The 11,904-nt window shown below is 43.2% G+C and overlaps 1 protein-coding gene across 1 annotated transcript; it reads left to right on the top strand.

Moving 5' to 3' along the window:
- The first annotated feature begins 787 nt into the window (after positions 1–787).
- LOC130113795 (annexin A2-A-like) lies at positions 788–11,634 on the top strand. The gene is made up of 13 exons (XM_056281433.1): positions 788–887; positions 1,669–1,726; positions 2,580–2,673; positions 7,031–7,125; positions 7,267–7,380; positions 7,601–7,691; positions 8,274–8,353; positions 8,446–8,505; positions 8,878–8,971; positions 9,212–9,307; positions 10,141–10,199; positions 10,421–10,543; positions 10,679–11,634. The coding sequence occupies exons 2-13, from the start codon at positions 1,679–1,681 to the stop codon at positions 10,736–10,738; spliced, it is 1,014 nt and encodes a 337-aa protein (XP_056137408.1). The 5' UTR covers positions 788–887; positions 1,669–1,678; the 3' UTR covers positions 10,739–11,634.
- The last annotated feature ends 270 nt before the right edge of the window (positions 11,635–11,904 follow it).

Raw genomic sequence — 11,904 nt, 5'->3', positions numbered from 1 at the left:
AAGAGAGGCAAGATTGAGATGGTTTGGACATGTGTGGAGGAGAGACGCTGGGTATATTGGGAGAAGGATGCTGAATATGGAGCTGCCAGAGAAGAGGAGGACATGCAGATGGCTGGCGTGACAGGAAGACGTAGAGGACGGGAAGAGATGGAAACGGATGATCTGCTGTGGCGACCCCTAACGGGAGCAGCCGAAAGTAGTAGCAGCAGGAACTTTCATATTGTAGTCTGATGATTGACTGGTGGATACAGAGACCTCTGCTCGGTGGTCTCATGGTAAGAAATGTGAAATTAACAGCGAGGATTAATGTCAAGTCTTGATTTTAAGCGATGTTTGGCCTCAACTCAGCCACAGCAAAAACACAAAACATATTTAATCACCTTTCACATATCGGGCACATCTGTAGACACCCCATATAATCATAGTTCACCTGTCCTTGTTGAGGAGGGTTAGACACACTAGGAACTTAGGACCATTTGTAGGAGTTTCTTTTAGCCATTGGCATTCTGAAGCACCAGTTAGGGATATTGTTTGGTTTTTTTTTTTCATTTGATAAATCTGTTGGAACCCAAAAGCAATATCGTGTTTTATGAAGTTTTCCGACTCTGAAATGGACCGGTTATTTAGTTCCCTCTGAGGAATTCATTAGCTGCTGTGGTATTGGCTGAGGCCGAGGCAGGCAGCCAGGCCTGCCAGTGGAGCCAGGGTGGAGTCTCAATACTCAGAGCACACAGAAAAGATGGGAGGGGGGGGGGGGCATCTTATTCGGTGGAAGCGAAAAGGGGAAGCCTTTTCGAGGTCTGAGACACACCCTTTGGTATTTATGTTCCACACCCAGTCCACACTACATAGCCGGGACTCTTTCTGTATCATCTCAGCGTTGTCAAGTAAGCTTACACTCATCTTCCATTATAAGCAATGTAATACTTCAGGGCTTTTGAATGAGGACTCTGCCTCTGTGCCAAGCTCATAGGTTTCCTCAGCTGCTTGCTAAGTTGTGCTTTAGTAAGTAAGTTGTGAGGACAGTTTTTGCTGATAATGTTACATTTCATTATAATTTGTGCTGACTTCCCGTAGTTTTGGTTTGGTCTATGCGAGTGTGTTGTGTTTATTAAGGAGGTTGGTTGTGTTTGATGAGATTTTGGCTGTGTAAAACTCACTGAACCCGCAGTGCAGAGGCTGATGACACGTTTTTCAGGGTGTGTCTTCCTGGTTTTCTCTTGAGGATGCACGTCAACCTCAGCTAGTACACTTATCCCTGGTCATTTAACGCAATCTAACGTTTAGTAATGAGGCTTTTTGATGATTCAGCAGTTATAACATGTGTTATATTTGCTTTGACATGTCTGTACAACATGAATGCTCCTTTTCTTCCCTACAACATGAAAACACAGTAAATAAGATTCTCATAATTAGATTTGGACAGTCTTATGATTCACTTGGGCCAAAAGCCATGGTGTCAGATTGGTTTCCGTGCCTGTTTACAAGACAGTGCTTAAGGGAGGAATGTGATTGTTTCTACACAACACAGAACAAACATGACCTTTGCATAGAGCAAAACATTTGCTCAACTTCAGCATTGAATGTGAAGGAACTGAAGTGTGATGCAGCAAAACTGATAGTCTGAATCTTAAGCTGGCAAACTGTAATTTTTATCACTTTTTGCAGGTTGGTCAAAATGGCGATGGTATCCGAGTTTCTGGGCCAACTCTCACTTAATGTTGGGGTAAGTTCATGGAAGTCCCCCATTGCAGAGATGGGCACAAATACATGGCACGGTGGCTCAGTGGTTAGCACTGTTGCCTCACAGCGAGAAGGTCCTGGGTTCGAACCCCAGGCCGTCCCAGGTCCTTTCTGTGTGGAGTTTGCATGTTCTCCCCGTGTCTGCGTGGGTTTCCTCCCACCATCAAAGAGACATGCCTGTTAGGGTTAATACTCCTGTCCGTGCCCCTGAGCAAGGCAATGCAAAGAAGAACTGGAGTTGGTCCCCAGGCACTGCAGCTGCCCACTGCTGGGTTAAATGCAAAATGAAAAGTCATTGTAACTAAACAATAAAGTGGTTTTCTTTCATTGTATTATGTGTATATAGATATTAATAGTATTAGTGTTGCTGAAAATATAATTTCACTGCTTATTGTAATTGTATGTGAAGTAAGTGACAAACCTTTGAATATATGACAGCAGTAGCGATCTATGTAGCAATCCCGAGCAATGGCAACATCAGGAATAAAGAGCATGAGAAGCTAGAAAAATACCAAGGACTGAAGGAAAAACTAGATTGGATGTGGAAGGTGAAATCCACAGTAGTCCCAGTGGCAATAGGGGCACTAGGGGCTGTGACCCCCAAACTGGGAGAGGGGCACCAGCAGATTCCAGGAACAACGTCTGAGGTCTCTGTCCAGAAGAGAGTGGTCCTAGGAACAGCTAAGGTGCTGCGCAGAACCCTCAAACTCCCAGGGCCTCTGGTAGAGGACCCGAGCTTGAGGAAGACACACCACCCGAAAAAGGAGAAGAGGGAGCTGTTTTATATATATATATGTGTGTGTGTGTGTATAAAATTTCCTGCTTTGAATTTTCAGGCCAGTGAACCCACCTACCCCACTGTCCTACCTGCCAAGGACTTTGACCCGAATACAGATGCTGCCAGAATAGAGACTGCTATCAAAACGAAGGGTAAGATGATGCATATGGTTTCTGGGAACCATTGTTTGTTTCTACTTCTTCTCTTTGTGGAATGGCCACAAGAGAAGTTGATGTCAGTGAGTCAGCTTCCTGGATTTAAGTGTTTTAACTCTGCTAGGAAAGTTTCCATCGGGTTAATGTGGGCACAACCTCCATCCCAGCCACCGACCTTTTTTCTTTTTTTCTAGCTTTTGACGCTGCTATGAAAAATTGCTGTCACCATATGGCAGGGGTTCTCAAACTTGTTACTCAAAGGTCCGCATCTGATTTTTATTTAAGGTCAGAGGTCCGAAACGATTGGCGATAACAAAATAACATTTAATCAACTCACTTATATATGCCTCACTTTAATCAACTCACTTATATATGCCATTGTTCTCCTGCCATCGGTTGCTTGGACCGAGGCACAAAAGGTGTAACAAAAGCCGGATCCACGTATTCATTGGTCAAGCGGATGCTAGCGACGGAATCCTCCGCGAAAGTCCGCCCTACTCCGCCTCTGATTGGTTCTAAACCCAACGAAAACTCGCGTACCGGTAGGCTACTCGTTACTGTCATTTACGGTCGCGCTGGTTTCCGTCCCTCTCCTCCGAGCGCTGTGTTTCAACGAGGGCGGGGCGAAACTCCGCCCCCCCCCCCACAGGCACACACGTGGAGCGAAGCGGAGGAGCGCGTGAACCAGGTGACGTCAACAGAGCGTCGCTTGAGTTGACGACAACCACACTCGTTACGTCAGCGGAAGTGCGCCGCCCCCCCCCAAAAGCGAATACTCCGCTGTAACGGTTAACGCGCGTTAACTCTGTAGCAACAACTCACGTCATAGAAAACGTCACACCAGCTGCGTCATGAGTGAGTCAGCGCGAGGTGACCGGAGCGGGCCCCGGCTTGTCCGTCACAATCAGACGTCACGTCCACAGCGAGTGAAAGCGTGCAGCTTTAAAGGGGGGCAGCGACATGGACGCGCTGCACAGCTGACGCTTAAATGAAACGATTACTAGGAAAACAGACCGCCGGGCAATAGAAGAGGAGTCATAATAGCGAGGCCAAGATAGTGTTAATAGACTAGCCCGTTTAACAAAATCTGGTGTCGGAGCACCATGGGGGGGGGGCAATAAATGACAGCGCACCCACACATAGACAGCATTATTTATGTCTGTTTATAGGCCTTATACACAAAATCGAGTGTGTAGGTTGCTTATTAGTCAAGCTGATAATAATTATACAACAGGTAGTTCCGACCAAGCATTCTGATTGGTCAACTAGACCAGTGTTTCTCAACCGGGGGTCCGCGGACCCCTAGTGGTCCGTGGTGTAATTGCAAGGGGTCCGTGAAAATAAAATATCTTTAAAAAAAGATCCTATGACATTTATGGAAATAGGATTATTTTACTCAAATGTGACAGACCTTTATCTACCTAAACTATAAAGGGTAACAGGACTTTTTTCTCTAATTACATCTGTTTCACAAGTGTAATTTATTGTATTTTAATAAGAGATCTCGCTCCCGTTTGCATTGTTAAAAGTTACTGCATAAAAATTCTGTTGTTACATATATCTGAAAGTTACTGAATACATATTCTGTTTTGTTACATATATCTGAAAGTTACTGAATACATATTCTGTTTTGTTACATATATCTGAAAGTTACTGCATAAGAATTCTGTTTTGTTATATCTAAGTTACAACTGACAGCTCTTATTTTTGCCCCAAAGAGTGAATAAATGCTATAATGCAATTTAAAATGCAGTTTCTACTGTTTCTATCAAATTGCAACCCACCTCCCCGAAGATCAGGTGGAGGGGTCCTCAGGGTAGATCAAAAATACGCAGGGGGTCCAGGACCCCAAAAAGGTTCAGAACCACTGAACTAGACATTGAGCAGGCCATGAGGGCAAACTCCATGGGCACAAGGCTTCAGCAGAATAACGTCTATGACTTCTGGAAGGAAGTTAAGGTTATTAATAGTAAGATGCCCTTGCCACCCAGCATGTGGAGAAAACACTATAGAGACATTTTTAATTGCGTAAAGAGTGATGGATTTAATGTTGGCGATGTCTCTACCAATGATGATGTGGTTATTAGACCTGATGAAGTGCGCGATGCCATTGAGAAATTGTCAGTGAACAAAGCACGTGGCCTTGACCAAATAACAGCAGAACATCTGAAGTATGCCAGCCACAGAATCTCAGTGTTACTGGCTGTGTGTTTTTCTGGATTGTTAATGTATGGCATCCTACCTGACTCTATGTTGTCTGTCTTGCTAGTGCCAGTAATCAAAGACAAAACTGGTCAAATATCCAGCATAGAAAATTATAGGCCAATTGCTCTGGCTAGCATACTTTCCAAAGTATTGGAACAAATTCTCTTGGATAGGCTTCAAGAATATATATCAACTACTGACAATCAATTTGGCTTTAAAAATAAACACAGCACAGATTTGTGCATATATGTTCTGAAGGAAATTGTTAGTAAATATAGAAGATGTAACACTACATTATTTGTGTGTTGTTTTTTTTTTGGTGCATCAAAAGCTTTTGACCGAGTTAATCATGGTAAATTATTTGTTAAACTACAACAGTGAGGGGTCCCCTCTTATTTGATAAGGATCTTGCATTTTTGGTATTCATATCAAACCATGCAAGTCAGATGGGGTAAGAGTATTTCTGCACCCTTCCCAGTGACCAGTGGGGTCCGACAAGGTGGAATACTGTCGCCTGTTCTCTTCAGTGTGTATATGGATGATCTCTCCAAAAAGTTAAAAGAGTGTAAGACTGGCTGTATGGTGGGGGATAGTCTTATTAACCATCTGATGTACGCTGATGACTTGGTCATACTGTCTCCTTATAGTGCTGGCTTACAGCAACTGCTCAGAGTCTGCTCAAGTTATGGTGTGCAGCGTGACATTAAATTTAACTTTAAAAAGAGTGTTGTCATGATTGCTAAAACCACGGAGAATCAGAAGCAACATTTTCCCTCATTCTTCTTGGCAGACCAAGCCCTAAATGTGGTGAACAAAATTAGATATCTGGGTCACATCATTAGGAATGATCTATGTGACAACAATGATGTGCAGCGCCAGTGTTGCAAACTGTATGCACAAGCCAATATGCTGGCACGCAATTTTCAAATGTGTACTGATGATGTTAAAACTGCTCTTTTTAGGGCCTACTGTGCTCCACCCTATTCTGTACTCCACTCTATGCAGCCCACTTGTGGTGCACTTATAGTAAAGCAAAAATGGAAAAGCTGCAGGTAGCATATAATGATGCATTCAGAATCTTGCTCAAGCTTCCAAGATGGACAAGTGCAAGTCATTATGTTTGTGACTAGTAATGTTCCCACTTTTCATGCTGTGTTGAGGAATTTTATGTATAAATTTATGTGCCGATTAATTGATTCCAAGAATGTAATTATAATGCTGTTAAGGGAGCCTACACAAAGTGACACCAGGTACTCCTCTTGTTTCTGGAAACATTGGAACAAATGTCTGTATAGCTTTTAATCATTGTGGACTTGTGAACTGCTGTTTTTAGCTATATTTTTGTGTTCTTGTCTTGTGTTGTATTTCTTTGTTGTTGTCTTTAACATGGACCTACCTTTGTGTCTGAATAAAGTAAGATTTGATTGATTTAGACTGTGATCAAATCAGCGTGACAGCACACCTAGCCGTGCTCAAATTAAAAATGTCTCATCGCTACAAATATTACTCCGCCATTGATTAGAACTATACATATTGCATACATGCTAGCTTAAAAATGCATGTGAAAATCACGGACGTAGTAGCAAAATCTGTCCATGGAAAAAAAATTCCGCATATTTCTTAGTTACAACAAGATTGAGCTAGCTAGGCAGTTCTGTGTTTATATGTGTGGGATTTATTCAGTTTGGGAAATCCTATGATCTCTAGAAAGCATTAGCTCAAGTTGGCTGGCTGACTCAACAGGGACTAGCTTTCGTCTGTTTCTCGGTCATTACTAAAGTCCAACCTACTTGCTGGAGTACTAAAATAGGTTTCATTACATAGGAGCCTACCGACGTGACTGATTGTTTTCCAGGTATTACTCAGACCCCATCCCCATGCATTTCAAGGGAATGTTGAGAAGTCCTGCCTTATGGTATCCCTCTCCCAATTTGAAAGATAAGGCATGTTATGATAAGGCAACAGGGTCTAACCAAAATGGTCTTTAATTAGTATTTCTACACATGCAAATTGCCTGTCTTGGAACCATCTGTCATCGATTTATTTAGATTTCCAGTAGTCAAATGTAATCTGATTACATTTATCCATGTGAATGAATGTCAAACTCAAATGCCGCCAGCTTCTGAATGTGATGCAATCTTGACTCTAGGAGTAGACGAGCAGACCATCATTGACATTCTTACCAAGAGGACCTACTCCCAGAGACGAGAGATTGCCTTTGCTTATGAGAGGAGAGCCAAGAAGGTACAGTCAAACAAAGCACAGAGCGGAACAAGGGCAACAAGCCAAACCAGCCTTGCTCTAGAAATTCCGTAATGAAGTGTTTTTGATAATTAGGGACTCGCTTGAACATTGTTATCAAGTTATTGTTCTTCCTTTTTTTAGGACATGATCACAGCTCTGAAGGGTGCACTGTCTGGCCCTCTGGAAACACTCATTCTGGGACTGATGAAGAGCACAGCCCAGTATGACGCCTCAGAGATCAGAGGCTCCATCAAGGTAAGGAGTGTTTATACCAAGGTAGGGAGTCTTCAGTGAATGAATTGGTACTGTTGGTTGGGTTGCATAGCAACACTGCCCTCTCCTGGTTAAAAGGTAGTAATTCTATTACTTGAGCAGGGAGTTACAGTATTAAAAAAAATCATCCTTGTTTTTTCGCATGATGGTTTTTAAAGCATGTTTTGTTCAAATGAACATACAAGGTTGTTCTCTGTTTCAGGGCCTAGGAACAGATGAAGAGACCCTGATTGAGATTGTGTGCTCACGCAGCAATGCTGAGCTGGTGGAGATCAAGAGCGTCTACAAGGAATGTAAGTCTCACACAAGTCTCAAAAAATATGTTGAAATAAGAAAGTTATATGTACTTAAAATATACATCTTATCAACTCGTGTGAACTAGTATCGAGCCTTTTTTCATGAGGCAATTACAAAATACTCAATGGTGTGCCATCAGTTCACCTCTTTCTCGTGCAAATATACATTTCTTATATTTTCCCGAAACAAACTCCACTTGCTTGAATATATTGGAGGGAACTGCCATATTCTGCCATTTTCTAGAAACCTCTCATTCATTCAACTGTAATGGAGGCAAAAATTTCCACCCTCTTTTCATTTTTTCATGGGACTACGAATCTGACTAAAGTGACTCTTTAAGATGGACACTGCACTGTTTTGAACTCACTGAACTTTTCAAGCACTATTCTCATACACTGTTCGCATACAAAGTTGACCTATTTGATAACACCGGCGGGAGGGTGACATCATAATTATAAACATATAATGCTACCAAAAAGAGCTAAGGTTTGATCACTGCAAGCGATGGCTGGCATCAGCTGTGTCTCACGAGGTAGGAGTCACGTAATTGATTAAAATGTGGATGTTCTTCTCCACAGTGTTTAAGAAGGAGCTGGAGAAGGATGTGGCAGGGGACACCTCAGGGAACTTTGCTAAGCTGCTCTTAGCGCTGGTGCAGGTCAGATCCGGCGCTGCCTAGCTTTATAGTTTATTTCCATACAATGCTGTGTCTTAAAACTGTTATCTGAGCCATTTGTTATTTGTGTGCAGGCGAAAAGGGCAGACCCATCCAGTATTGTAGACTATGAGAAGATTGACGAGGATGCCAGAGTAAGTTCCACGCTCATATCAATTTTTGAATTAAATAGGCGGCTAACACGTAAAGGCTTCGACTCCCAGAAAACTTGATTTCCTGAGGTTCAGTTTTCAGTTATACGTAACACAGTTCATTATCAAAAATAACTTTCCAGATAAACTTAGCTACCTATTATCCTTTTAAAAGGACCAAAATGTGTTTTCATTTTGTGCAAGTGATCATTTTCTAAAAGTGGGCATGCTTTTTCAAATTGTTGGTCACGTGTTTTGCAAAGGAATCTCTGTTCAAATGTCTACAAAAAGGCCAACCGTCTGTGTAAAGAATGATGTATGCCATGAACTTTGAGAGCTGGTTCTCTTCAGAGGTGTTTTGTTGATGGTCCTCAGGCTCTGTATGACGCCGGGGTAAAGATAAAAGGAACCGATGTGGGTACCTGGATCTCCATTATGACTGAGAGGTCCGTTCCCCACCTGCAGAAAGGTACTACTCCCAAACCTGTAATGTCGTGACATTTCCAGCACTGCACATAACCACAGTGTTCATTCCTCTCCAATTCTCCTCCACATCATGAAGAGATTTTCTGATTGGGCAGTTATTTGATATTCAACTTCTTCATAGTCAGAGTTTTGGATCCTTTTCAGTAGTTGGGTTGCTTTTGAACACTTTTTAAAGGTTGGCGCTAATGTTTAGTGGATAGCCAATGGTGTTTTCTCTTGCCAGTCTTCGAGAGGTACAAGAACTACAGCCCCTACGATATGCAGGAGAGCATTCGCAAGGAAGTCAAAGGAGACCTGGAGAAGTCCTTCCTCACACTTGGTAAATACACTTTCTTTTTTTTCTTCTTCATCCATTTCCATTTCTTCCTGTCCTCTGCATCTTCCTCTGTGATGCCAACCACCTGCATGTCCTCTCTCACCACATCCATAAACCTCCTCTTTGGTCTTCCTCTTCTCCTCTTCCCTGGCAGCTTCATATTCAGCATCCTTCTCCCAATATACTCAGCATCTCCCCTCCACACATGTCCAAACCATCTCAATCTTGTCTCTCTTGCTTTGTCTCCACACCATCCAACCTAAGCGGTCCCTCTAATATAATCATTCCTAATCCTGTCCTTCTTCATCACTCCCAATGAAAATCTCATCATCTTCAACTCTGCCACCTCCAGCTCCGCCTCCTGTCTTTTCGTCAGTGCCACTGTCTCCAAACCATATAACATAGCTGGTCTCACAACCATCTTGTAAACCTTCCCTTTAACTCTTGCTGGTACCCCTCTGTCACACATCACTCCTGACACTCTTCTCCACCCACTCCACCCTGCCTGCACTCTCTTCTTCACCTCCCTTCCACACTCCCCATTACTTTGGACAGTTGACCCCCCCCCCCCCCAAGTATTTAAACTCGTCCACCTTCATCACCTCCACTCCTTGCATCCTCACCATTCGGCTGTCCTCCCTCTCGTTCACGCATATGTACTCTGAAATGCACTTGAAACAGAATGAACTGATTTAAAGAGATCCTGTAATGTAGGGTTAATTTCAGTGGCTCAGGCGTCATAGCACTTCACAAATCGCTTCAAAGAGGACACCTCTAACTTTACAAAGTATGTTTCTTGTTAAAAAAAAAAATGCTCTGCTCTCTCTTTATCCCAGTCCAGTGCTTTGAAAATAAGCAGCTCTATTTCGCCAACAGACTCAGTGAAGCCATGAAGGTAATTATAGCACATTTCTTCTTCCTCCTGATTTCTGGTTGTTTGAACTGTCACACTTTTCGGGAACAGATCTATGAAATACAGCTGCAAGTGAAAGCGCAATACTCCTTCAGGAAAAGAGTTGCAAAAAATGGCTTACACCAGCATTGCATCACTTATAATTCCAGTGTGAAGTGCTGACTACTTGCTATCTAAATGCTTATTTTCTCTTGTGCAATCAGAGTAAGGGCGCTAAGGAAAAGGTCGTGACCAGAATCTTTGTGTCACGCTGTGAGGTGGACCTCATGAAGATCCGTACAGAATTCAAGGCCCACCACGGCCAGTCTCTTTACAAGACCGTCGGTGTAAGTGTCAGAATCCTACAACACAACCTCCTCCTCTTTGCTTTACAGTGTGTCTCTCTGTCAGGTCTTGTTCTTGTACTTAAAAGCATCCCCCCCCACCCCCCTAACCTGCATGGCTTTCTGTCTCCTCTGTAGGAGCACACCAAGGGAGACTTCCAGAGGGCTCTGCTGAGCCTGTGTGGGGGAGATGACTAAAGATATAAAGAAATGAATTTATCCTCGCTCACTTTGCATGCGCAGGAGGGTATGTGTGTGTGTGTGAGAGACAGGATGGGTATTGGACCACAGATTACACACAATGGCAACAAGCTTAGGGCCAAGACTTCACATTTTTGCTCCCCCCCCCCCCAAATATGACATTACAGCGTTGATATTTTACATTCCGGGAGATCATCTTAGATTCTCAGCACCAACACACTCACATTTGCACGTCTGGGTAACTGGCGATGAAGTAACTTTGATGAAGTGTTGCCCACATTTTTTATCTTGACCCATTTACATGGAGGCTTACTGTTAGCTACAATTCGCCCAAGTATCCAGTAGAGGGCGCCAGAGCAGTACGGTAGACCAATACGCAGATCTCCCACTCCTCTCATTCATGGCCTCAGACTGATGCCTGGTAGAGAACTGCTTTGACGTCCTCTTCATTTTTAAAACCAAATTTTTTTGTAATAAAACGAAATATCCGATTGTGAATCCCACGTTTTCATCTCAGCATCGTTTGAGTTCCTGTCTGTTAGCGCAGTGTGGACCGTCACTAAGCACAGGTCACATCCACATGTCATTCACATAAACTACAGAAAGGTGATGGGAGGATACAGAAAGGTGCAAGTTTAAGATTTGGGCCACCTTCCATAGCTTCTTGTAATTGCAAAGCTGCACCTTCCCCATCTGGCATCTTGGGAGAATTTGGACTTTTCACAGTCAGTCGACGACAAACCCACGACACACACACAACGCGCGTTCGTGCAGAGGATTCATGAGACATCTTCGTCGATTTCCAGTAAGATGGTTGCTTCAAGATGATTTAATCATTAGTGTGTTTTTCTGTGTTTGTTTGGCGCTAATATTTTAATTAAAAATGTTAATTTCACCCCCCGGCGAGGTTGATTTGCATACGACTAAACAAGCCTCTCTATACAGTGTGTTTCTGCTGTTTAGTTTGCGGTCTCTCAGGAAGAGATATCCGCCACAGTGTTGACAAGGCATTTCTACCACAGCATAAGCAAAAAAATGGCCCCCAAAGACACATTCAGCACTACCGAACACATGGACCAGGGGAAGATGGGGGGGGGGGGACTAGATTTTAGTGATATGACGTTGGGGTTTCCAGCATCTTTTACCCCCCGGGATGACGGACT

This window comes from Lampris incognitus, chromosome 6, assembly GCF_029633865.1.
Source record: "Lampris incognitus isolate fLamInc1 chromosome 6, fLamInc1.hap2, whole genome shotgun sequence".
Taxonomy (NCBI): domain Eukaryota; kingdom Metazoa; phylum Chordata; class Actinopteri; order Lampriformes; family Lampridae; genus Lampris; species Lampris incognitus.
This window is presented reverse-complemented; position numbering and strand designations above follow the sequence as displayed.